Source organism: Camponotus floridanus, unplaced genomic scaffold (genome assembly GCF_003227725.1).
Source record: "Camponotus floridanus strain SB8 unplaced genomic scaffold, Cflo_v7.5 scaffold23, whole genome shotgun sequence".
Classification (NCBI taxonomy): domain Eukaryota; kingdom Metazoa; phylum Arthropoda; class Insecta; order Hymenoptera; family Formicidae; genus Camponotus; species Camponotus floridanus.
The window spans coordinates 1,982,157-2,009,195 of record NW_020229359.1 but is presented as its reverse complement, the minus strand read 5'-3'; the positions used below and the strand labels follow the sequence as shown (position 1 = coordinate 2,009,195).

Below are 27,039 nucleotides of genomic sequence, written 5' to 3'. Positions count from 1 at the left end.
AATAAGGCATTACGTGATTTATTTTAATAAACTTTTCAATGATAAATTTATGCATACATATATATGTATGTATATAAAATTAATGAAAACAAAGATTATTTCGTCTCGATAATTAAATTATATATATATATATATATATATATATATATATATATATATATATATAAACATCTAGGAGAATAATCTCTAGATGCTTTCATTAATTTGAGAAATATTTTAATATCTACTTATTTAGAAAACTTTTATGGAATGTTTATTTTAGCATAGGATCAAGATAAAATTTTTATTACAAATATTTCATACATGAGGCCAGTTATGGCATTATGAATAATTTGTAGAAATAATGTTTCATTTTTCTGTGAGTTTAGAACACACAACTTATTTTCGGTCCAGAATAGGATCTATCGTTTGACCACCACAAATCTGTCCCCATCCGATCAGACGCCAATGTTTCTCTACGCGCCTGGATAGTGCAATTTTCTCATCAATCTCCGTGCAAACCGGATTCGTCAAGCTAATTTTCGCTAAATCGGCACGAGTAGCCAATACTCTACCACCGGTGCTTAACGATCCAATATTTACTAACAATACTTCTCCCCGTGACAATTTCGGTACCTATAACGTCAACGAAATATTTATGTAATAAAAAATAATTTTAATTTCAAATAAAACAAGCATAATTTTAAGGAAAAACAAAGTTATATCTTTTTAAAACTATATATTATGTTCTACACAATATTATATGTATTATTAAGATTTTTCACAACAAATCTATATATATATATATAGGGTGAGTTTTATTTCGTGTGTCAATCTTTTTATAATGCGGGAGATTATCGACTGCATAATAAATTGATCGATACATAAATGTCAATTATTTGGATCGACCGTATCAAAGGCTCAAATATGTGTAAAATTAAAGCAAATTAAAAGCTGCACTTATGTAGTATGGATTTATTATTATTATTATTAAAGTTACGTATTTATTATTATTATTATTATTATTATTATTATTGTACACATTATATTCGGATCTTTGATACGGTCGATCAAAAAATTGATATTTATGCCGATCAATTTATTATGCAGTCGATAATCTCGCGCATGATAAAAAGATTGATACACGAAATAAAACTCACCCTGTATAAAAGAAATATTGAAATATTAAAATTTATAGCTTACAAATTATTGCAATAGAACTAAGATTTTATAATATAATTTTAATTAAAAATAAAACCTCACAACCTGGTTTATTCACGTCGAAAGATCGAATAACAATCAATAAAAAAAATTATTCTAAATCATGTGATTGGTTTCAGAGAAGTGAATGTTAATTTTGGAAATTTGATAATATAGATTTTCTATATTGTATAAACTATTAATAGACTTACTCTTGCTCCCTTCTTGTCACCCTCAGTTCTTACGCCCAACAAACGTTTGAGTAGATAATACGAAATTTCCAGTTCGATAAATATTTGTGGCAATGCGCCGACACTTCCAAGAATTTGGCCGACTAGACGATCAGCACGACACAATGTAGGTTCGATTTTAGTTCCAACACCTTAAAATGACATATGAAATCCCTTTAGGATTGTTTATCATGCTGAGATATTATTTATACTAGATCAATTAATAATGCAAACATATACAAAATATTACTTACCTATTAAACCACCTGGTACAGCGAATTGCAGTTCATTCTGTTCGGCGAACAGAGATACGATACGTGAGAATATCGGACGACAAGTCAACTTGCCCTCGCTGTCCTTAGACACCAATCCTGGACGAACTTCAATTTCCATGCCGACCTAAAAAAAAACTATGATATTTAGGATACGTTTGAAACATACATACATATATTTCGTTTGAAGATATCTAGCTTTATCATTACTTTTAATACTCCTCTAAGAATACTACCACCAGCTACGCCGCCCTTTAAGTCGTCTACCTCACAACCTGGTTTATTCACGTCGAAAGATCGAATAACAATCAATCGTGGTTCTGATGTAAAATCTCTCATTGGTACTGGGATTTTCTTTGTAATGTATTCGCAGAGTACTTCAATGTTGTACTTGAGTTGTGCTGAAATCGGTATTATCGGTGCGCCTTCTGCTACAGTACCTGATTTAAAATAAATTACATATGTGCAAACATAAAATATAAAATATAAGTAACTTCTATTAATTTTTTTTAAATAGAAAATATTTATAAATAGAAAATATTTGTCAAATTATGATAATTTTATAAATCCTAATTTGTAATCTGGATTTTATATAAATATATTTTATATAAATATGAATTTTGCGAATATAAAAACTTTAATTTTACATTGAGAAACAGTATAAATAATGGCAAATAATTAGCACCTTGAATAAATTTCAAAATTTGCTCATACTGCTCTTTTGCTTGCGCTTCTTTGACCAAGTCGATCTTGTTTTGCAAGATGACTATGTGTTTCAGTTTCATAATTTCAATAGCCGCCAAGTGCTCCGATGTTTGGGGTTGCGGACATGACTCGTTACCAGCTGCAATTCAAAAGGTCATTATTCGAAAAAATATTGAAAAACGAGACAATTTGATAAGAATAAGTTAAAATAATATCTAAATCCTTTACCGATTAAAAGTAAGGCGGCATCCATAACAGCCGCTCCGTTGAGCATAGTTGCCATAAGAATATCGTGTCCAGGACAATCAACGAAGGAGACATGACGAACCAACTGGAATCTCCCAGAACAAACTGGGCGCAAACAAGGGAAGGAATCATCTTTACTAGATCCACCGGATATATAACGTCCCGGTCGGGGACACTTTGGATTTTCGCATTCGTAAATCTTGGCATTTGCATATCCTGAAAAAAGAAGAGCAATTAGATAATAATTCACATTTCTCCTGAATTCATTTCCTTTTATCTTCTTTTTTGTCGTGAGAGTTTATTATGCAAAAAAAACTGCTCAAGTATGCTGTTATTCATCGACGTCTGAAATAAATTTAATATCTTTGTCTGTGAATTGATAATTTTAATTTCCTAATTTAATATCCTATTTTAATATTCCAAATTTAATATTAAATATTCAAAGATGTATATACACATGTATAACAAAATTTTTTTAAGTATGTCTTCTATGATTTTCTATCTCTTGTAATTTTTTTATTTTTCTAGATTCATTAGAAAAAGTTTATTTTATCTTTATAAAAATTCTTAAATTCAAATTATATAATATATATATTACATTCTATTATCAAAATATTCTTAATTTTCATTTTCACATTTATAGATGTAAAAATAGATGACATATAAATTTTTTAAAAAATAATCTAACTAATATCAAAAGAACGTTACGCTAATTTGCCTCGTGTAAATCTTTATTTCAATTTTATTGACAACAATGACAAATGTATTAGTCTTATAGAATATACGATTTTAATTGGCTATTTTGGTTTTCTAATATCGATAGACCATTGACATATGTATAAATAGAGTAATTTCATTGAGAGTAATTTCAGCGTTTCGCATGAAAAGATATAACAAAATAATAATTGGTAAGTCTTTTGTGAATGAAGAAATTAAAGCGACAGATATTTGACACATATATATCTTGAAATAGAACCCGAAATGCTGACGACATACAACTGAAAGATAATAATTTATTTCTAATGAGCACAGTGTGTATACAAGTGTCGACCCTTTACGTTTCAAGCAAAAAAGAAGAAAAAAAGAATACGAAATAACATAAATTTTTATTATTTATAATTACTATTGAAATAATTGTATATCTAATAACAATTAACTTTGTGAACTGTGTGTGAACAGAATCATTTCAACTATGTATGTGGTTTTATATGCTAATTATTATGTATTGATAAATATTTATAATAAACTTAATATTTATAAGGTATTAATATTTATAAAATAGTTTGTACATACATATATAAACAAAACTGTCATCTTCTTAATTTGATTGAATGCCTCTTTAATTTGCTACAGATTTGTTTGGCACATCTTGTAATATGTGTATATATGTGATAAAACTTTTAATTATAAAAGATCCACGTATATGTTTTTGTTTAGGAAGGGGGAGACGGATTAAGCACGTTACATAAATAATAAATTTTAATTTTGAATGCAAAGAGTCGACTCCTATTACATCAATCTTAAATATCTTTAGATTCTCTAATGATTTGTAGTAAAAATACTATATTATTATACAATATAATTTATATAATATAATCGAAAATACGCGTTTTTTCGGAATAAAAATAAAATATTTTTTTTTTGCTTATAATATCAAATTGTATTTTACCAATGAATTTACATATCAATTTGGATGCGTTGAATTTATTTGGAGTCAATCAATCTCTCTCTTTATCCTATAACTACCGCAATAAAAATTATAATAATTATTGCTCCTTCGCAAATTAATAAGTAATGTTAGTTATGAATATAAAAGCAATAAATATGTTAATAGAAACTATAATTTACAAGATTATAACGATATTATTATATATACGATATTAATATACTAATGAACACCGAGACGTCCTGTGTGCATCAATCTTGGCGTTTTCATTGTAGCATCTTGTTTTTTAGATGAGAATAATTCAAACTTGTAGCCTCTCTTGTCATATAACTTTTGAGACAAAGACGTTGTGCTTTGCATATTTTTTTTTAAATACTTATAACGGAATCTATTAATATATTTAAAAGCTTTAATAATCGAAATCTTAGCTTTCTCTGAAAGCTCTTCGATTGAAAAATACTCTCTGCAAAATTAGCACATCTGAAATAATATATATAAATGTACACGCGCGCGAGAAGTATAAACTCATACTCTCCAAAAAGATGAAAACTAAATAAGAAGGAAAATGAAAAACTAACAAGTAATTTTTTTTGGTCGGATATTGTCTTCTTATACAATACCGTTGCTTTATATAATAAAAGGAGAAATGCGAATTTTTACCCCACGCGTTTATGTTCACTTTTGTACAATTAGCTGAGTATAAAAAATAAACATAGACGTATTAAAACAAAACCACACAAACGCAACTTTGTCATACTCTTTCATAACAATTTTCAACATATTCAAGAAACTCAACGTTATTAAATATTAATTAGGTCAGTCAAAAAGTTTAACCATTACTTTCGATACTACAAAACTTTGTATGCATCTAAAATAAGTATAATCGTTTCTATATATTATTGTGAAGCTAAAGTCTTTATCTGTCTTCATTTTTTTGCCTGGAATTAATTTACTTTATTGGTATTTATGCGCAGTATCTATTCATTGAACAAATATCGAAAGAATGCACATTTGCATAATATTGTATCAGTCAAGTTTAGATGAAATGTAAATATTTTCATTATACAAATAGTACTATTCTCAAACGCATACTTATAATGTCATATATCAATCAAGTTTAGATAAAATGTAGATATTTTCATCATAAGCAGTATTATTATCAAATGCACATTTGTAAAGTTTATAAGGAGATTGCTGTCATTGTTAAAACAATTGGAAATTTTACGGAAAATATTACAGAAAAATATTAAATATAAGATTTAGACATGATTTCTTAATTTAAAAGATAAATCGCAACATTATGGATCGGAACTTTATCGTTTTTTTGTTTGGTTTATTGAATAAGGATACATTTTAGAGCGATTAATGACTAGCGACAAAAAGTCGATCGTACAAAAACGTTGTAAAAAAATAGAAATGGAAACAAATAAGATAAACTCGACTGGCCTGGCTGATCTAAATGAAAAGCTGATTTTACACTTTCAGAAGATGTGATACTGCCTGTATACAAAAAATTAGGGCTATACAAATAAAAATCGGATCAAACTTTTTAACTGACCCAATATTTGACAATAATTCGCTTGAGACATCCATTTAAGATGTATTCGCAAATCATTGACAAAATATATAATACAATGAAATATACAATAATAGCATCTTTGAAATGTCTTATATCTAGTTTCCATCTTTTTCTCCTACTTTCCTCAAAGATTTTAAATCAAAAAATTGTTTGATTATTAAAAAATTGCCTAATTAATTATACAATCAAACTTTTTTATTTTTAATACATTGAACCGAATAATTTTTCTTTCTTTTTCTTAACACTGTCCCTCTATAGTTTCATCGAATATATGCAAAGTGATTTTTATATTCAATATTAACTGCAAATAATAAAAAAAATTAACGGCAAATAATAAGAAAAGTTTTACATCCAGTGGCAAATAATAATAATAAGGAACTAATGCTAAATAATTAAGTATGCAAAACAATATAGAAGTTTTAAGAAATTGACTGTATGAACACGCAGTAATTACACTCGTAACTCTGTTATAATTGTTTACAATCTGTCTACAATTTGAATAAACGTTGCAATTTTATGAGATAATAAAACTAGTCACTTACGATCCTTGAGTTGTTTAAAATATCTCGCTTTGCTGTATAATACGTATAATATTACTATATAACTCAATTCGAAAACAAAAACTGAATTTGTAAACATAATTAATAAAATATTTCAAATTATTTGACCGAGTAATAAGATTATTTAATTGAATTATCCTTAAATTAATTAGTCCTAAATTATAATTATTGCCAGCTCGATAATATATACAGGAAAAAAAATTGGCTTAATCAGAGCCAGCATCAATTAAGCCACGTAACTGCCAATTGCAAGCAGACTGTAACGTACACTTCGAGAAGAAACATTGTCTAAAATAAATACCGCCGACATGTCGCCGCGCCGCATTTGCAGAGAGTTCTATTCTTCGAGACATTTCCGGCGTCCTGTTCGTTGTCCAGTGGTTGCTGTTGCATCTTCTCATTACCGCCGCGCGGTGTCTGGCACGTATAGTCAAAAGTGAGCTCCTCGTTCTGCTTAATATCCTTGATGGCGAAGAGCGCGAGATTTGGTAAGTTCGGATCTAGACAATTGATCCAGATCGCGTATACCGCGAGATTTGGATCACACGAGTGATTAATGAAGTGCGAGATATTGCCATACATAGCGGCGTCTACAGTGTATGGGCACTGGCCATCAGTCTCGTTGTAATCGAGATCAAAGAGGTACGTACGACCAGTCGCGTCGTATTGTTTGCCACGTCTTTCCGCTTCTTCATTGCTGATCACTTCGCCCACGTACTGGATGACGAAGGTGCCTTTCTTGATCGCTCGCAGAGTACGCACACCCCAACCGCGACCGTTATTCGTGCGAAAGATGCACACTTGCGTATCACTACCACGTTGCACCACACGATTCGGACAAGTTAACGCGTCGCAGGCGCAACGTTTGTTGCATTCGTAGATAGGTGTACCGGGAGGGACACGGACTCGACATGCTGACGTATACGGCAACGAAGATACGCCGTTTTGTGCGAAGCAGCAAGATTTCTTACCGGTCTCGCAATTGTCGCACTCGCAACCGATGGGCGGATCATCTGGTATTATGACACTCGCGCCCGGCAAATAACTGTCGATGTAATAAAAATCCTGAGGTGCACCCTCCAGATCCACCAGATTCTCCACCCGTATTGTCGGCTTATTTTTCGTGATACTGTTCATCTCATTCTCCCAGTCTTGCAGCGATTCGAGTTGATCGCGCCGCAACTCGAGCAGAAGCATGTACAGGATCTGCTGTTTTATCTTTGTTTCCAGTTTGCTGCCATGCGACGATTTATTCAAATATTGGCGAATCTCTATGTATATACTGTCATCGGCAACAGTGGTAGAGGCAACGGATGTAACATCATCGATCGATATGTCCTTATATAATAATTGCGCAACAAGAAAGTCCTCGACGTCGCGCGTATTTGGATAAAAGTTCGTCTTCGCTTTGAACCGGTTAATCAATTTCTGCCGTTTGTTCTCAAATTCACGCAGCAAATTTTCGCAATTAGTTAGATTGCGCGACGGCTCCCACGTATTGTACTTGATATCCCAGTTCTTCCACTTGATCAAATAGAACGTTTCACTGTTCTTTTCCTGCTTCTGTATAATCCTCTCCACTTCCCAGAGCTTGCTCGTCTGACTGCTAGATGCGGAGGAGGATTTACCGGGTATTGTTAATTCACGATTGTTTTCGCTGTTCTTAATATCATGCAACAACACTCGTACCTCTTTCAGATCGAAGTCGCGGGAAATCAGACTATCATCTCGTGCGGACGATCTACCGTCAGACGATGATTCTTCATAGTCGGACTGTCGGCCATCGCTACCTGGATCTCTTACATTTCTGTTACGTAAACGAGGACGGCCGTCGTGTGCTTCGAGCGCCTGTTGCGTGATGATTCCTCGCCGCGTTCGCAGACGCTTCGATGATGACGCAAAGTGAAATGTATGCTTGTTGTTCAGTCGATTGTTCAGGGATATCGTGTTGCAGCTCTCTGTGTCGATCTCTCTGAGTCTGGACTGCTTGGCGCATGGCGCGTCAATGCTTCCAACAGGGGAGAGGTGTCGTTTATGGTAAACGACCGGCGTTTTGTTATCTATCCTGCCGGGTATATCTGCTGATTTGCTGCTGCTACCGCAATCCACTGCGTCTGCAATGCCAAACATTTAAACAGCGTCATTGTTTCATCTTTCTTTCGTTTCCTTTTTTTTTATTCGTACGACCACTCTCCCCTTTCTCCCATTTTTCTTTTCCTTATATCTGTTTTTATTTCCATTTTCGCTTTTGTTCTCCTCAAAATTTCTTTTCACTTTTTTTTTGCGACATGCCGGAAAATAGCAATAAATAACACGAGGCTGCCATATTATTGGTTCCGATTGAATGGTATATAATAGTGACAGCATATAGAATTCTAATATCTTCTGAAGAGATATTAGATTTTGCATCCTACTCACAGCTCCAAAGATTACAAAAACGTCAAAGATTTTGACATTTGCACATTTGGCATATCTATTTTTCTACCAAAACACATTGCATATTGCATTGCAATTTACATTTTGACAAAATATATAAAATGTAAATTTTCATGACACAATTATCATATAAAATATCTATATAAAAAAGTCGCTTAAATAATTTATTACAAATAAATTCCACAAATATACACAATAATATATAACGACAATAGATACAAACGTTATGGATATACAGAAAGTTATGTAATAATCGCCTAAGTCTCTCGTGTACAAGTAGAGTGGGTTAAAGTGATAGAGGACTTTCCTACTAAGTTTAACCCGTTCTACCTGCACACGAGAGACTTAGGGGATTACTAATATAACATCCTGCATATAAATTAGTACTGGACTATATTAATATAGCGGGTTTTTATATGCTACAATATTAATGTTAAATGCTGAAGAAATTAAGTACATTTATGAATAGAAATAAATAGCAAGAGATCATAAATAACATATTTTGAAAATATATCTTATTATTTTAAAGCAAAAAGCAATTTAATGTGTATAATTATATTTGTGTAATTTTAATTGCATGCTTCTCTTTAAAATGTTAATTAATTTTTAATTGTTGCAGTATGAAAATAATACTTACCTTTATTATTTCAATTTTTTTACACATATTAAAAAAAAAGAGAAAAGGACACTTTAAAATTTAATCAAAATGACTGCTCTTAATAACTGAATAATTTGATCATTTGATTATTTGATCATTATAACAATAATCAATAATATATCTTAATCTATAAAATCATCATTTTACCAAATCTTATATTATTATTTACTTCTTTATCCATTTGTATAATAAAATAAACCACTATAAAAATATTTTCACAAAGGCATTTCTAAAGATATATTTTGCAAAATTTTCTTTATATCAAATTAAAAGAATTACAATATATAATGAAAAAATATATTTAAATGTACTCACCGAGTTTAATGGTAATATTTCTTTCTAGTTCATTTTTAAAACGAACAGTCTGCACTCCTGAAATAGCTTTTACAATTGTCGATTTTCCATGTGCTACGTGCCCAATGGTACCTGTAACAAATTTGTATATTTCTAAGAAAAATATATATATATAAATAACATAACATATCAATTTTTATTTTAAAATAATATATATATTAAAATACACATTAAACTTGAAATATTTAAATTTTTATATACTCACCAATATTGATTGTAGCTTGCCTGCTGATCACCTCACGTGACAATGCAGTTAATTTACTAACATCCTATACAAAATCAAAAAATACATTAGTTTCTTAATGATATACCAACAATATTTTGCAACATCAATCACACATACATTAGTTTCTTAATGATATACCAACAATATTTTGCAACATCAATCAAAATCAATTAAATCACTTAGGATATTTTCATCATTAATTTTCTAATCTGTAAATATATTTCTCTAATACAGATATAGAAATGTAAAGTAAAAAATTAATTTTTGTCTTTATAATTTACAAATAATATAGAAAAGAATAATTAAATCTAAGATTATATTATAAAGATATCACAGATTTTTATTAATAATTTTGTATTAAATAACTTAAAAACTATTATTATTTCAACATTTTTGCGAAGAAATTAATGGCGTAAATTGCAGATTGTAAATTGAAATTTTTATGTTGTTAATTGATTTAAATCAACGAGATTAATTTTTGGTTTTTGTATATATAATATTTGAAATAAAAGCAACCAATTATTCCATTTACTATTCACTGTATTATCTACAATAATAAATTGCATACATATATATATCGATCTTAACATACGCCATCGCATATTTTCTTTCCCGCGCATTTTTTTATTTTTTATTAATATCTGCCTGCACTTTGTGGAAATGCGTTAATCTGCATCTGAATAGGACAAGCCCTTGGGATGATAATACGCGAACTATTTTGCACTTTTCCTCTCTTTTTAAAGAAAATTGTTATAAGTTTGAGTTCACGGTACTTATGGTAAAAAAAAATCTTTTCCGATACACACACACATATATATATATATATATATATATACGTATGTATATATAAATGAGTCAAGTGTCCGGACGAATCGTATGTCGTGAAAAAAAACGAGGTTAAATGGGCGAGTGCGAATTGACGCGGCGCGAACCATTGTCAAGACTCACGAGTTTCGACAGGTCTTGCTTGTAGAGATTCGGCTGGCCGGTGGTAACACCCAGTCCTTCTTCGCCGCCCATCTTTTGCTCCTCTCGATCAGCGATAACCAGCGTGATAATATTACGTGGATACGGCCACTCGCGACTTGGCCTGTTCGGTTTAAGAAAATGCCAGAAGACCAAGTGACTCGGTCAACGACTCCGATCGCGACGAGGATCGCGCCAGCGCCAGCGCGGCGTGCACAACTGCTTGTTCTGTCGACTTCAGCGACGAATCGCGATTGGTGGATTCTTTCGTTTGGTGCCCGTCTTATGCGGCGTCTACAATGAGAAGAAATTGACCAATCACAGTCAAGTATTCTCTTAATACTTGACTGTGATTGGTCAATTTCTTAAGTCTCTTTAAAATCTCATTGTAAACGCCGCTTTAGGCCGTGTCTACAATAGGTAATTTAAGCCTTAAGAGATTGACCAATCACAGTCAAGTATGAAAAGAATAATTGAATACGATTGGTTAATTTCTTACGACTCCGTCACTTAAAGAAAAGTGTGGATCAAGCAATTTATTTCTTATAATTATACATTATATTCTAAATAAATAATATAATTATATATTATATTATTTCTTATAATTATATATTAATTATATATTTTTTATATTATATATATATATATATATATATATATATATATATATATATATATCTCGTCCAAGCTAAATTTATTGCATTACCTACACATTATTTTACTCATTACTTGTTAGTTTTATATATCAGACGTGGATAATTTTTATTTTTTAATTTATATAGAATTTTTTATTGCATAACAGGACACATATAACGTATATTTTATTGAAACACACACACATGCGGTTTTCTAATTCGATCGATTTATTGAACAGCTTGGACATATAAATAGCGTTAAGTGTGTAAAGTTCGTGATGTTCATGAAATAACTCTATGTATAATCGAACACCGTCCAAGTCGATCGAAAATTTCATCTTTCGGCAGCATAATATACATTTCTTTACTCTCGTTTTTCTTCTTTTTCCAATGATACATCCTCATTTTATTTACCCGCACGAAATTGAGAAACTATAATTATCCTCCAGGATATTCTTAATCCAGAGCTGCGGCACCGGAAATAATTTCAATCAATTCTCTAGTGATCACAGCTTGTCGAGTGCGATTGAAAGTGAGAGTGAGTTTGTCAATCATCTCGCCGGCATTCTTGCTGGCATTGTCCATCGCTGTCATACGGCTGGATTGTTCGCTGCAAGCACCTTCTTTCATCGAATAAAACAGCAATGAGGCGAGCGAGAATTCTAAATAGCTCTGTATCACCTCCTCGTCAAGCGAGTCGTACACCGATAGCTTCGGTGCGGTAACCACTGCGCTTTTATCGAACAGTGGCAGATCATCAATTGCATATGACACCACTGATTTAAATTTGTTGTATACTATACGTCCAGAACCAAAGGAATAACTGCAAAAAAATAATGCGACCATCATTATTTATATAATGTATCATTTATGAAAAAATTTAATTCTTTGTGTACAGAAATCATTTTTAATTCTATTCTCATAGTGATGCACTTTGAGCATTTTGCTTCATATATTTGCAATAAAAATATTAAAGCAAATTATTTTGTAAATTTTTTTAGATTTTTTGAACATTTTGAAAAAACGCAATCAAGTAAAAATGGCCACTCTGTACACTTTGAAGGTGTCAAAAATAACAATAATTAATATAAGAGTTAACAATGCAGAAATACATATTTCACTTCACATATCCAAAAGAAAAAATTCAAAGCTAAGTCACGAATATTTAAATAGTGATATATAAATTAGATATATGTAGATAAATATATAGTGAATAATATGAGTGACTCAAATGTCAAGTAGTTTGAAAAATAAAAGTTTGAAAAATAAAGACTTTTTGCATTTGTTTTTACCATAATTATATATATACTTATTATTTAACTATACAGATCTAATTAATCTTGAAAACAGATATCAATACAGTTATACTGGTTGATCAAATTATCACATTGTCCATATTTCAAATCTACTAACTACTAAATCGAGCTTGGGTGGACTTGTACTATTTAGCATCTGAGTCACTCATGCAGTCAGTACCGTAAACTAACTGTTTAAATAATAATTTAATAATTATAAATTATCTGTTTAAATGATTATTTATAATGTGTTTGAATTTATATATATTTATATAATTTATATAATTTATATATATTTATATATATATTTGACTGAGCTAAACGTACCCGCTGTTCATTATTTCTATGGCTACTTTGGCTGCATCATTGAAAGTCGGTGGCTTACGGCCGACTTCGGATGCGACAAAGAGTATATTGTTCGCAAACAATCGCTGGAGGATCGCCCGGGATTTTTCACCGATGCATATGATTTTTGTGTTCTCGCGTTCCTTGGGATCGGCCAACAATTTATCGCGAATGTTACGGGATACTCCAGTGTGTACTGCGCCGCATAGACCACGATCACTGGTCACAGCAATGACGAGCTTTTTTGGCTCCTCTGGTGGTGCTTGGATCTCAGCCTGCTCGTAAAATGTTTTTGTGCCAATGCCAAGAGGACGAGCCTGCTTTAAATCGCGCTCTGCACGATTGTATTTGGCCGCTGACACCATCTTCATGGATTGCGTGATCTTTTGAATATTCTTGACAGACTTCAAACGTATGGAGATAGCTTTGAGAGTGGCCATTCCTCTCTGTTGTTGGCTCCATTGCTGATCCTGTGCAGCCAACCGCAGGATTGTTGGCAGACGGTTGTTGAACATTGTTGTTGGATATTGGATTCCTATAAGTTTAAATTTTCAGAGACTAATTGACACTTTTCAAATTGTAATAAACAACTGTTACAATTCCTTTACTACAGATTGCAAAATATATTTAATATTATTTTTTGTATAGAATATTTAAATCCTATATAATATTAATTTTTAAATTAAATTTGATGGTAAAAATATATCTAATCTTATGCTACTTTCAATGTTTATAGATAATTAAATAGAATTCAATTTTTGTCATATTTTGTGTAGAAAATTATTAATTAATTACTAGAAATAAATTGAAAAATCATCATATACAGTTTTATGAGAATAATCTATGCAAATGACAAACTACACATGATACATAAAAAAAAGATTGCGAAGAAAAATTTTTGACATTTTTGACATCTGGTCATATATCTCTCTTTTTATAAAACATATCTTTTCTCAAATTCATTTGCCTAATAAAGTAATCATAATAAACAGAATTCTAAGTAATCGATTTAAACTTATAATTACAATTATATGTCAAGTCTGACAATAGATAATTTTAAACACAGTATCACTATCATTTACATAATAGCAGGGAGGGCTGATCAGGAAATGTGCATGCGAATTAATTCCTCAGCTTATTCTCACAGAATATCAGATCGAATACGTGACATAAATATTTCGGGGATAGCTTGGAGCGATACAGCAAATCGACTCACCAGCCAATTCTGAAAATAATTCCCACGAAATCACAAAAAGATCCTCGCTCTCGTATTCGGAAATCCACGAAGGAGATCCGTGCACACGTAACGCGATCTTAAGGCGGATTCGCAATTATCGAAAAAGATCCATGCGTCATCTGTCAGCAGTGAACGTCACTATCGAATAAGAAAAACTGATACATGGATACATCTATAAGATTCATATTTCATGTTTATTATCATAAAAAATAAATATAATAAATATTATTATAAATATGTATATAAATATTATTATAAATATGTATTAATAAATATTATCATAAAAAACAAAAAATATATAATTATTCTGTACATTGTATGTCATAACAAATCTTTCTAGAAATTGCTAATAAATTTTTGGAATATCTCTAATACATAATTTTTTCAAAATTTCTTTTTGTGACACAAGAAACTTTTTTAAGATAACATATATATAAATACAAAATGTAAATTTAAAATAGAGAAATAATAGAGAAAGAATATAAAATTTAAAAATAGAGAAAAGTACAAATATCGATTGAATGATTGAATGTTACAATGACATTTCTAGGAACAGAGTCAAGAATTTGCAAATAATAAACTGATATAAGTTTTTTTTATAGATGATGGAGCATTTTGTCATCTATAATTACTTCACAAAGTATATGCAATACATTTATATATAAACTATTTAGCAAAGAGCAATAACTTAATATTGATCGAGTGGTGGAGTTTCCGCCCAAAGTTTCTCCCTTTGACCATTCTTATATTGACGTTCTCGTTCCTGCATCATCACTTCGACACGCTTTATTCTTTTTATTTTCATTACACATTCGTACATATCTTCCAATAACAGTCTGCATTCTTTCTTGCCCCTGTGATAACCGTATGCTTCCAAACAATCAACATATTTCAGCTCATAATCTGCACATTCTTTGCAGAACTCAAGACTGCGTGTTTGATTAAAGAGATCTGTTACGGGCCCTTTAAACATAGGCGCGCAATATTTTGATGCATTGATATTCTCGTGATCTAACATGATGTACCTGAAAAGATTAGAACTAAGTAAAATATGCGGTATGCATAATATAACACTTGACTACTTGTATCTTGGATATTTTTATGAACAAAAAAATCAAATTTTTAAGAAATACAAAGCTTTAATCCAATATTCTTTTTTCGAATAATAATACATAATTGCAGTATTTATAATAATAATTATTTAATAAAGGATATCAAAAAGAAAACATAACAATAGTTAGATTAGATGTAATAGATACAGTATACATGTTTCATATTTGACAGAATGTTATGAGTACAGTAATCATTGTTGAACGAGAGAATCTGAGCAGTATTACTTACCAATGACTCGCAAAATTTCGATCTTTCAATTATTTATGTTTTCAATCACTTACTTATATAATTACGCCAACCATAGACTGTTCTTCTCGATATTTCAAATGCTTCAAAAATATTCAAGACGAATCTTCACTCTGGATGTATCTCCTCGTGACGTCATTTTCGCTTCGAAACATCGATGGACCAACCAGAGCGAAGAATCTCGCGCTGTCAAAGCAGGAATGCGCCTGATTTGTCAATCATGTCACCTGATTCGTAGTATTTGTAACGTCAAGTCAAACGAGTTTCTCATGAAAAAAAAAACTCTGAATAAATTTGCTCTTTTTAGCTGAATTTCTTAGTTTATCCCTTCTCCTTTTCTCCTTTTCTTCACTATAAATATACGTATATCTCTCTCAGTATATTTCGTTTGGCTAAGAATATTTTATATCGAGCAAGTGTACCGAGGTTTAATTTTCATTCCTGAGCTTTCTGCACGAAAAATGAGATAGACCTATATTTAAAAGTTGGGAAGAAAGAGAGGAGCGGCAAAAAGTGCAGCCAGCTCCAGAATAAAAAACAAGGCTCTGATTGGCTCCGACTGTCATTCCGATGTCCGATCAAGTGTCTCGCCGGTTCAGTGCGCATTGTCCTGCACAGATTTGTATACTGCTGTATAGTGTATACTACGGTGAGTGATGTGAATGATTGAAGTCGCGATCTCAATCCGGGAATAATTTGCGAGAATAACTGTGAATCTCTCGTCTCCCTCGTACGGCTCTCCTGGTCTCACCGCATCCGAAAATAATGCACAAAGTGAGCAAATTGAATTCATCGATTGATATTATCCCTCTGCAAGGATCGAGCGGTGATTTTAGATCGAGGCACATGGACAATAAGCACAGAATGGATCAGAGATGTTTCAGGGATCAAACGTTGATCGCGCGTGTACAAACGGTAACGTATCGTCATGTCCTCTTCGATTGTTGTTCTTTGACGTCTTTCACGAAATCACGACCTACGTGCCATGACACAAAATGTTCATCGATATATTCTTGTAATGTTCGAACACGATTGTTTAGAAAAATAGAAATAAAATCTAAATATAGAAATAAAAATCTAATTTTTATATCTATTTTTCACTAACTGTGTATTTAATTTTATATTTGCATTTACTACAGCTGTATATTTAATTTTATATTTGCATTTACTACAGCTGTATATTTAATTTTATATTTGCATTTACTACAATTGTATATTTAATTTTATATTTGCATTTACTACAACTGTATATTTAATTTTATATTTGCATTTTGCAGTACATGCATGAAAATGAGAATAAGATATACATCGATGTCAATGAGATGGCAGATGCATTGCAAAGGCGGTACAGAGACTATCGTAATAAAAAACGTGCTGCATTTCGTGGAATGGTACGTAAGGCTTACGATGAGCTTACAGAGATATTTTCAAAAAAGCCTCTGATACGCGAATCCTCTACATATGACGATGATGATTTTGAGGATGTTGATGTTGAGGTATCTTGATATATTGTTCGAATATCATATTTGTATAATTGTGGTATTTGTAATAAAACTCTTCAATTTTAGTCAGAAATGCAGCAGACTTCCATAAATGACATGCTAATACATATGTATAAAAAGCAGAATGGAAACTCGAGTGATAAAGAATTGATAGATATCAGTAGTGATGATGATGTATCTAAAAGTGATGATGTATCTAAAAATGATAAAGCTGGTAAAGAGGCAAAGACGCCTGATGTATGTAATGTAACTGATGAATCTTTGAATACATCTTCAATAGTTACTCCAAACACAGAATCAGCCACTCAAAAGCCAGAAACGCCTGCTTCAGCAGAAAAGCCTGAACCATCTGTTTCAAATCCAGAAATACATGCCTCAAAATCAGAAACACTTGCTTTAAAATCAGAAACACCTGTGAAATCAAATACAGTATGTATATTCATAATTGAGATTTTAGATAAATAATGGATTAAAACAAAATATATATTTATTTTATATTTGTACTTATCTCTCACTATAACATTTCAGTCTGTAACTCAAGTGAAACAGACACTAGTAGAATCTACAAGGAAACGACAAAGAGACAAAGAAAATGATAGTGGACAGTTTTTATTTGCAAAAAAGCAAAGAACTGTACCTGTCACAGAAACAAAAATTACATTTTCTAGTGTAGGAGGTAACGACAAAATTTTGAAAACTGTTTGCAAGTTACTGGCCCACATGAAACATCCTGAAATCTTCAAACAGCTTGGTATATCTCCACCAAGAGGATTCTTACTTCATGGGCCGCCTGGATGTGGAAAGACATTATTGGCATATGCAGTTGCAGGAGTAAGATAATATTTAATTTTAGAAAACATCTAACATATGTGTTATGAATAAAATTATTTACATAATGTGAATAAAACAATCAATTTATTCATATAAATGATATTCTGTAAATATTGTATGAAAAATTTATTATAGATTCTGTAGATAAAAGTATAAAAGTTTTATTTTTGTTTCTCTTTTTTTTTCGTATGTAGAAAAGTAGGTTTCTCTCATGATAATATTTTACATCCTTTATATTAGGAATTAAATATGCCTCTACTAAAAGTAGCAGGGCCAGAGCTTGTGACTGGAGTATCTGGTGAGAGTGAAGCTCGTATTAGAGACTTATTTGAGCAAGCTTTAACTCTTGCACCATGTGTTGTTTTCTTGGATGAAATAGATGCTGTTGCACCACATAGAGCTACAGCTCAAAGGGAGATGGAAAGGAGAATTGTTGCACAATTATTATCAAGTTTAGATGGTAAGATTATTGATTAATATTATCATTACACGTTTTTTGTATTCTTGATTTTTATAAAACTCAATTTTTTCCTTTTTTATTAGAATTGAATCTAAAGGAAAATGGAGATAGAGTATTAGTGATTGGTGCAACAAATCGACCTGATTCATTAGATCCTGCTTTAAGGAGAGCAGGACGTTTTGATCGTGAAGTGTGCCTTGGAATACCAGACAGAGAGGCAAGAGCTAAGATCCTGGCAGTACACACTGAAAATGTTGTACTAGCTCCTAATATTAGTTTGTCAACAATAGCTTCCCTTACTCCAGGTTTTGTAGGTGCAGATTTGGTTGCCTTAATTAGAGAAGCTGCTATGGCTGCTGTAGATAGGTAAAACTTTAAAAGTTATTTTAATCATATGCTTAATATATAAATATATAATATAAATATATAAAACTTTTATAGAGTGTTCGAAGATCTAAACAGATCAAAACAGACAGAAAAATTGCCGGAAATAATCGAAACTGATAAGCAATCTAATAAGGAAGCACAGACTTTTAAAAACTTAGAGAGTTTAGCTACTACTAATGTTGAGAGTTTAGATACTAATATTACAACAGAAGCGTCTACTACAATAGAAAATACCTCTACATACTTGAGAGATTCACCTAAAAATCCAAGCCCAGAAATTACCGAAATGGATGTAATACAAGAACAACATTCGCCGGATTTCTCAAACTTATTGGCTTGGCTACGCAATGAACCTCCACTTTCCCCAGAGTGTTTGTCATCTTTATGTATTGAGCATAGTGATTTTGAAACTGCTTTACGTGTTGTTCAACCTTCAGCGAAAAGGGAAGGATTTGCAACAGTTCCTGATGTAACGTGGGATGATGTTGGCTCATTACAAGATATACGACAAGAATTACAAATGGCGATTCTTGTAAATATCAATATAAAATTTCATGTTTATAATATTTTATACCTTTAAAGTTCTCATAAACAATTGTACAATTTATTTTAATACTGAATTTTCTGCACATATATATACATATATATTTATTTATTGCAGGCTCCTGTTAAACATACTGAACACTTTAATGCATTAGGTTTATCTGCTGCCAGTGGAGTACTATTATGTGGTCCACCTGGTTGTGGAAAAACATTACTAGCCAAAGCTATCGCCAATGAAGCTGGAATTAATTTTATTTCCGTTAAAGGTCCTGAACTTTTGAATATGGTAAGTTTATCACATATTAAAGATAACGTATGGAATCTAATAATTTTGACATTTCTAGTACGTTGGCGAAAGTGAAAAAGCAGTTCGTCAATGCTTCTTAAGAGCAAAAAATTCGATGCCGTGTGTCATATTTTTCGACGAAATAGATGCATTATGTCCTAAGAGAACAGAAGGTGATAATTCCGCAACATCACGCGTTGTAAATCAAATGCTTACGGAAATGGACGGTGTAGAGAGTCGACAAGGAGTATTTCTTATGGCTGCTAGTAATCGTCCTGACATTATAGATTCAGCTGTTCTTCGACCAGGAAGACTGGACAAAATTGTATATGTCGGTCTTCCGACAGCCTCAGATCGGGTGGATATTTTACGTGCAATAACAAAGGTATATATATATTTACATATACATTTATATATTTTTATATATGCGCATATAAAATATACAAAGAAAAATATTTTCCTATATAATTTATATTTTTTTCCTAATATATACTAATAAATATATATAAATTGTAGAATGGAACAAGACCAAAACTTGCTTCTAATGTTGATTTAAATCAAGTGGGATATAATGATAAATGCGAAGGTTACACTGGTGCAGACTTGGCAGCTTTAATAAAGGAAGCTGGCATGGAAGCATTGAAGGAAATAATAGCTGGTTATGGACAACCAGAAATTACTATGCAGCATATCTATCAAGCGTTCGATAAGGTGCAACCATCTGTTCGCGAGAAGGCGAGTATTTAATTTACATGTTATATATGTATATATTTTAGATAATAACGTGAATAACATGATATATATTATACAGGACATTAAATATTATGAAAAATTTAGTAAGTTATACTCAATTAAAAAGAATTCCGAAGTTACGCCAATGGAAACACCAATAGATGCACCAATTGTTGATGTAGTCATGGAACCAATGGAAACATGAAGTACAATTATTAAAAATTTGACATTTATTAAACAATTCTTCCATTATCAAATATTTTACATAAACTTTTACACAAAAGAGACGAAAGGTATTCCTTTTAATGAAATTTAATTTCTACATGTTGATAATTCACAAGTAGCTTTAATGTTTATTGATAATCAACAATGTTTTAAAATGATTTAAAACAATAAATTTAAATTGTTTCAATTTGTTTTAATATGCACGATTAAGACAGACATTGCATGTCCTTACTTTATAGATACATAAGTATAGAAAACATATATGTTTAATTTTTGTGTAATAAAGATACTTGATAAAATTTTCACCAATAAAAATTTATGTTCAATAATATATTCTTTTTATTATATGTGTAAATTTAATTACACAGATGATACATACATAAAAGCCAAATTTATTTATTATTTAATAAGAAGAATCAATATCATGTTATCTCTCCCTTTATTTGAATATTCTTTATTAACAATAAATCAAATCATTCATACATCCTTTACTTATTATATTTGATCCATAGCAATTAAATCTATTTCATTAAAATAGAAAATAGAAGAATTATAAAAAATGTCAATGTTATTAATATACTTTGTTGCTATATTTTGTTTATAAATAAGTCACTTTAAATAAAATTATAAACTAAAATTTACTAAACATATCCCAAAGCCATATATATGTATGAAGGAATATTTTAAATGCATAATCATAGATAGTTTATGTACAAATTATTTGTTATTAATTTTCTGCAATAATTATTGCGTTTAGAATTGTAATAAATTTACGTAATATGATTTATGCAATTTTCTATAGATTTGTTCTTTTTAACTGAATTACTGCTGCACTGGAAATACACTAGCGAGTTCACAGCAAATTGTGTCAGTGCAAGAATACAACAAGAACTAAAACGAACGGTTCAATGCACACTGCATAATGGCACATCAAAATATGAGAAATATAAATAATATATAAATAGCAGAATTATCTGATGAAGAAAGATTTATTTATAATAAAAATTTATTACAAATTTATAGAAAACTTAATTTTAAACGTATTAATTATAATTAAAAATTTATTTAAAATTATTTTTCTATATTTTTTTATTAATAACTGTTAATAATTAAATGTTTCTATTAATAACTGTTAATAATTGTTTTTATCTATATTACTCTATACATTAATATTATTTATATGATTGTTGTTTTCTTTCTTGCAACTAATGTTATTAATTAAAAATGAAACCGCTATTTGTGTTTAAATACATCACCATATTAAACTGTACTACTGCGCTACCTTAAGATTAGAGCGAGTGTACTGTTGCACTGAACAGCACTGCTAAAAACAACAATAGCATCTGTCGTCACTTCTGCTAAAAAAGAACGTTTTAGTGTACACTTCCCGAACTAGTGCAACCAGTTCAGTTAAAAAGAACAAACTTTATATCGTAATTCACATACATTTTATTCATATTTTCTTATTTGCGATTTTTTACAATCCAAGGATGTTTAAGAACGCCATCCATATTCAATCTTTTTTCAGGATCAATAACTATTAGCTGAAATATAATTTGTTAAGAATTAAACTCTAAAATATAATAATAAATATTTATCAATATTTAAGTTTACTGACTAAACTTACCTTTGAAATTAAATCTCTTGCACCTTCACTAACAAAACTTGGAAACGTGTATTGCAATTTTTTTATGTTCATATAAGTTTCATCATTAGTTGCTGCATAGAAAGGAGGTTTACCAACCAAACATTCATAACATAATACTCCAACACTCCAAAAATCAACTGTATGATTATGTGGTCTGCCAGATACCATTTCAGGTGGTAAATAATCTAAAGTGCCACATAAAGTATCGCGTCGAGAGGAAGGAGCGTGCACAGACCATCCAAAGTCGGCTACTTTTATTTCGCCATTTAATCCAAGAAGTAAATTTTCTGGTTTAATATCACGATGAATAACGCTTTTACTATGACAATATTTTAACGCATCTGCTAATTGAGCTATATAAGTTGCTGTCCTAAAAATACATATAAATTTGATTAATCTTAATTAATTTTAATTGATCATGTGAAATAGTTTTTCAATATATACCTACCTTACTTCGTCAAATCGCTTATTAGGTTGGTTATTTAGTTCCTTATAAAGCTCTCCTTTTGGAGCATATTCTAATATTAAGTAAATTCGCTTATCATCATAGAAATATCCATACATCCTCAAAATATTTGGATGCCTGTAAAAAATGCGATTCATGTCAAATATTATTTTTATTTTATAAAATTCTTATTACACATGTATGCGTGTGTGTATATATATATATATATATATATATATATATATATACATACATATATATATGTATATATAACTTTCAATATAATAAATAATTTATAAAAAATAATACCTTAAATGGGTTTGGATTTCTATCTCTCTAATTACTTGATGCGTAATATTTGCATCTGATATTTGTGATCTAAAAAGTACTTTCATAGCTATTATAAATTTTGTTCTTTTTTCTCTGGCTAAATACACATTACCAAATTTTCCCTTGCCCAAAGGTCGACCAATATCAAAATCTCCCAATACCCATCTTTTTTCTTTTTGATTTTTTGTATTTGTATCTGAATTGGGAACTTTTTGAATATCACTTTTGTTATCCTTTGTTTCTTTGCTATCATTATTAGGTTTTTCATTATTAGATTTCTTTTTTGTTATTACATGTTCATTATTAGATTTTTGTTGATCTTGACTAGACTCAATTGATTTAGGTGGTGGCATTAATTCAGATTCTTTCATATTTTTTTCTAGATCTGTAGTTTTTGTTGAGTTAGTCATACATGTTTTTTTCTTGTCATCATTTGAATTTTCCATTTTTAAAACATTATATGTTGGAGTTGGTTTGGAAATATGCAAATCCTTAAAACTGTTGCCTGTTAATACTTGTGTAGTTAACTGGTATGATTCAATTTCTTTGTCCATTTTAAGTTTTCTGTCTATTTTTCATAGTTTTCGATATTTTTTATTCCAGACCTAAAATAAAAAGACAAAAAACAAATTAATTTTTGTATTTTTGTAATAATTTATGTATAATTTAAAAACGAAAATTTATTATAATTTGTGAAATTGTGTTATAATTTGTGAAATATATATGTACTACTAGCATCAATTTTATACATATACTGATATCATCAATTTTGTCGTGAATTTAAATTTATAAACGTCAATTTAATATTTATATATACACACACGAAGTTTATATCTGTTTTTGATGATAAATATAGTAATTATGAAGGAGAAGGCCTTCTCCTTCGATTTGGCTGAAATTTCACAATTCTGCTCAAAATTCACATTTACTCTCATTTCAATTACCTAGAATATTATGCTTTTTATATAAATAATTACCTAAGAATTCGAGTTGAATAATTATCCAAGAATAAAAATATGTACGATCCTTGGAAAGTCTTTGCTTTTGACGAAATGTGTCAACGTCGGAAGGGTTTGCAACTTCTGCTCAAACGGTTTTTCGAAGTCAAGTTGAATCAAATGCTCTTCATTGATTGGCGAATACGAAACATATCATATTTAACGAAAATATAGATAGGAAACTCGAATAATTAGATTTGTTCGCACTTACTTCTCTAAAAATTTTTACATTTTAAACAAAATAAATATATATTTGAACATTAAAAAGAGAAAAAAGAGAGAGATGAATATAAAAAGTGCGAGCAAACAAATGTTATATATAAAATGCACAAAATATTCTTGATTGAAATGCTTATGAGACAAGGTATTAACAATATGGCGCAGCCAATTAGATTTATTTTTCTGTTTAGACATTATAGATTTCTATATAATTATAAGAAAATATGTAAATATATATAATAATATATACATAGAATATATATATATATATATATATATATATATATATATCATAAAAATCTATAATATTCACAAATTGAAAAATAATATATAATATGTAGAATAAAATACATAATATAAATATATAAAATAGATAATATATATTTAATACATAATATTTAATATTTATATTTTATTTTATTAATATTCTATATAAAATAGAATTTGTGGTGGATATTTTTTGTCTAAAAATTATCTATTCTCATCAGTTATTTTCTAATCTCCTTTGCGAAAAGAAAATTTGTGTATATAATTGGCACGAGCAATATATTGACTATCAAATTATGAAAATAATATAATGTAACGATCTAATAATACAGGCAAGAAATTTTTATAAAATATAAATGATTAAGTCTTCTTTCAATAAACGTTTATTGCTTATATTTTGATCAACATAACATTTTACAAGATATGATAAATATATGTAATAAGAAATCTATTTCACTTAATAATATTTAATATTTATTCAATAAAATACAATCAATTACTCTGGATTATGGGAGAGAATCATCATATGATAGTCACATATTAGTCTTATTGTATTTTATGTGTAACATATATAATACATGATTTTTCAGGAGAAAAAGGAGAATTTACTGCCACAACAAGCTGAAAAAACAAAGAAAATGTTAAAGAATATATTGTTCTTTAAAAAAATAATTCTTTGAAAAGAAACAATTCTGTAAAGTTCTTTTGCAGAATTACTTACTTCATAACAGATAATTCGGGCATTCCCGGGTCTGCACCTTTTCTGAATCCTAAAAAATAAATTTTTCTTAACTTTCAATATTTTTTTTATATACCTGTGGAGGTATATATCAAGTTTAAAAACTAACCTAAGAAGAGGACAGCAGGAATAAAGCCCCACTGAAACACAAATTTACTGACATCCAAAACGATGGCTATTCTTTGTTTCGTAGTTGGATTTAAAGTCATTTTGACAATTTTTCGTCTCCCTAGTAATTGATATTTCGTTTATTCGCGTTAAATAAATCTTGTAAAATTTGTATCTTGCAACACATGCAACTGATCAACAAAGTTGAGAACAATTGAAGAAACTGTGAGGACCTCTTGCGTAGAATCGTGAACTACAAATTCGCGCATTTTTCGTTCAAAAATTACACGAGAATTTTATCATAATTAACATTTTTAATTAACATTTTTCCCTTGTGTGCAGGGAAATGGAACAAATTTTTTTAGAGGTCAAAAAATAAAAATTTCATTATATTGACATAAGATGTGAGATGACAAGATAAATTATTGTATCGATAATATATAATTAGTAATGTAAGATATACAAATTTTACACAACTTATATTAATGTTAATGATCTATTATGATAAGTTCATCAATGCCCCAATCTTCGTAGCTATTATCAGGTAGATAGCGACGTATGATTATGGGAATTTTTCGCTGCTTCAATTCCTTCATTGCAATTTGCAGCGGATCAGTTTCCCCTTCTAATTCTACCATCACAGGAGCACACATTGCTATTTGTAGCGCTCTTGTGCCTAAAACTCTCGCCCTCTCATATCTATAAAATAAATTTAACATATTGCTAAAGTAATAATAATTTTTCACTCTATGCAAATAATATATCACAAATAATATACATACTTTGTCATGTATCTTGTTGTTATCCTTTTCGACTTTTGAACACCAGCAGTAGCTTCATTAGCATTCAACAATTCGATATTTTCACCATCATCTTCCTGGGGCTCTAATTCGATATTGTCCTCATCATCTACATCATCGAATTCATCCGCAACTCTACAAATAATAAGATTAACAGGAACAACATTAATTACATATAAATTATACTGAAGAACTATTAATACAACAATCTTTAATTTCTTGCCTTTCCCTCTTTTTAGTTTATTAAAAATAGCATATAAATAAAAAAAATTTGATTTTTCTTATATTAATGAAATATAAGATAACCTATAATAAAATGCACATTTTTGTATATATTTCGATATGTCTGAATACATATTTTTGTGCATATTTATGTCAAAGAAATTGCATTATACTTACTCATCCCCATCAAAATCATCAGCCATTATTTATACAAATATATTTTAAATTATTATTAAACACTATTATTAAAATAAGCACGTCTCTAACAAATTTTTTTTGTAACGACGAAGTACGTACTATAAACTTACATTTTTCCTGGCGCCACCTAAGTTGCATGCGTATTCGCTAA

The 27,039-nt window shown here is 30.0% G+C and overlaps 7 protein-coding genes across 11 annotated transcripts; 1 reads left to right on the top strand and 6 right to left on the bottom strand.

The window, feature by feature from the left end:
- Window positions 1–269: 269 nt before the first annotated feature.
- On the bottom strand, window positions 270–11,317 carry LOC105257419 (eukaryotic translation initiation factor 2 subunit 3). 3 transcript variants are annotated; one of them, XM_011268018.3, is made up of 9 exons: window positions 11,060–11,305; window positions 10,091–10,154; window positions 9,847–9,957; window positions 2,615–2,848; window positions 2,367–2,525; window positions 1,892–2,121; window positions 1,664–1,808; window positions 1,392–1,561; window positions 270–615 (listed from the first exon to the last, which is right to left on the bottom strand). In XM_011268018.3, the coding sequence occupies exons 1-9, from the start codon at window positions 11,129–11,131 to the stop codon at window positions 379–381; spliced, it is 1,422 nt and encodes a 473-aa protein (XP_011266320.1). In that variant the 5' UTR covers window positions 11,132–11,305; the 3' UTR covers window positions 270–378. The 3 variants fall into 3 exon arrangements, with proteins under 3 accessions (XP_011266320.1, XP_025264550.1, XP_011266317.1); XM_025408765.1 differs by lacking the exons at window positions 270–615; window positions 1,392–1,561; window positions 1,664–1,808; ... (1 more) ...; window positions 2,367–2,525; window positions 2,615–2,848 and adding exons at window positions 6,098–6,178; window positions 6,739–8,551 and having other exon boundaries at window positions 11,060–11,317; XM_011268015.3 differs by lacking the exons at window positions 270–615; window positions 1,392–1,561; window positions 1,664–1,808; ... (1 more) ...; window positions 2,367–2,525; window positions 2,615–2,848 and adding an exon at window positions 6,572–8,551 and having other exon boundaries at window positions 11,060–11,317.
- A 600-nt stretch (window positions 11,318–11,917) lies between these two features.
- Window positions 11,918–14,744, bottom strand: LOC105257418 (ATP synthase subunit gamma, mitochondrial). 2 transcript variants are annotated; one of them, XM_025408785.1, is made up of 3 exons: window positions 14,569–14,744; window positions 13,335–13,887; window positions 11,918–12,535 (listed from the first exon to the last, which is right to left on the bottom strand). In XM_025408785.1, exons 2-3 carry the CDS (start codon window positions 13,865–13,867, stop codon window positions 12,169–12,171), a joined length of 900 nt encoding a protein of 299 aa, XP_025264570.1. In that variant the 5' UTR covers window positions 13,868–13,887; window positions 14,569–14,744; the 3' UTR covers window positions 11,918–12,168. The 2 variants fall into 2 exon arrangements, with proteins under 2 accessions (XP_025264570.1, XP_025264571.1); XM_025408786.1 differs by having other exon boundaries at window positions 14,435–14,670.
- Window positions 14,745–15,170: 426 nt separating this feature from the next.
- LOC105257416 (NADH dehydrogenase [ubiquinone] iron-sulfur protein 5) lies at window positions 15,171–16,152 on the bottom strand. 2 transcript variants are annotated; one of them, XM_011268013.3, is made up of 2 exons: window positions 15,984–16,152; window positions 15,171–15,614 (listed from the first exon to the last, which is right to left on the bottom strand). In XM_011268013.3, the coding sequence occupies exon 2, from the start codon at window positions 15,605–15,607 to the stop codon at window positions 15,278–15,280; it is 330 nt and encodes a 109-aa protein (XP_011266315.1). In that variant the 5' UTR covers window positions 15,608–15,614; window positions 15,984–16,152; the 3' UTR covers window positions 15,171–15,277. The 2 variants fall into 2 exon arrangements, with proteins under 2 accessions (XP_011266315.1, XP_011266314.1); XM_011268012.3 differs by having other exon boundaries at window positions 15,931–16,072.
- Window positions 16,153–16,713: 561 nt separating this feature from the next.
- On the top strand, window positions 16,714–21,184 carry LOC105257415 (nuclear valosin-containing protein-like). The gene is made up of 11 exons (XM_011268011.3): window positions 16,714–16,863; window positions 17,226–17,444; window positions 17,517–17,879; window positions 17,979–18,281; window positions 18,522–18,741; window positions 18,825–19,107; window positions 19,183–19,660; window positions 19,790–19,957; window positions 20,016–20,342; window positions 20,474–20,692; window positions 20,769–21,184. The coding sequence occupies exons 1-11, from the start codon at window positions 16,714–16,716 to the stop codon at window positions 20,892–20,894; spliced, it is 2,856 nt and encodes a 951-aa protein (XP_011266313.1). The 3' UTR covers window positions 20,895–21,184.
- A 900-nt stretch (window positions 21,185–22,084) lies between these two features.
- Window positions 22,085–24,443, bottom strand: LOC105257414 (aurora kinase C). The gene is made up of 5 exons (XM_011268010.3): window positions 24,315–24,443; window positions 23,317–23,942; window positions 23,011–23,145; window positions 22,542–22,932; window positions 22,085–22,458 (listed from the first exon to the last, which is right to left on the bottom strand). Exons 2-5 carry the CDS (start codon window positions 23,889–23,891, stop codon window positions 22,378–22,380), a joined length of 1,182 nt encoding a protein of 393 aa, XP_011266312.1. The 5' UTR covers window positions 23,892–23,942; window positions 24,315–24,443; the 3' UTR covers window positions 22,085–22,377.
- Window positions 24,444–25,273: 830 nt separating this feature from the next.
- On the bottom strand, window positions 25,274–25,951 carry LOC105257413 (mitochondrial import receptor subunit TOM7 homolog). Its single transcript, XM_011268009.3, has 3 exons — window positions 25,670–25,951; window positions 25,543–25,591; window positions 25,274–25,442 (listed from the first exon to the last, which is right to left on the bottom strand). Exons 1-3 carry the CDS (start codon window positions 25,767–25,769, stop codon window positions 25,427–25,429), a joined length of 165 nt encoding a protein of 54 aa, XP_011266311.1. The 5' UTR covers window positions 25,770–25,951; the 3' UTR covers window positions 25,274–25,426.
- Window positions 25,952–26,042: 91 nt separating this feature from the next.
- Window positions 26,043–26,994, bottom strand: LOC105257412 (DNA-directed RNA polymerases I, II, and III subunit RPABC2). The gene is made up of 3 exons (XM_011268008.3): window positions 26,868–26,994; window positions 26,451–26,603; window positions 26,043–26,367 (listed from the first exon to the last, which is right to left on the bottom strand). The coding sequence occupies exons 1-3, from the start codon at window positions 26,891–26,893 to the stop codon at window positions 26,157–26,159; spliced, it is 390 nt and encodes a 129-aa protein (XP_011266310.1). The 5' UTR covers window positions 26,894–26,994; the 3' UTR covers window positions 26,043–26,156.
- Window positions 26,995–27,039: the final 45 nt, after the last annotated feature.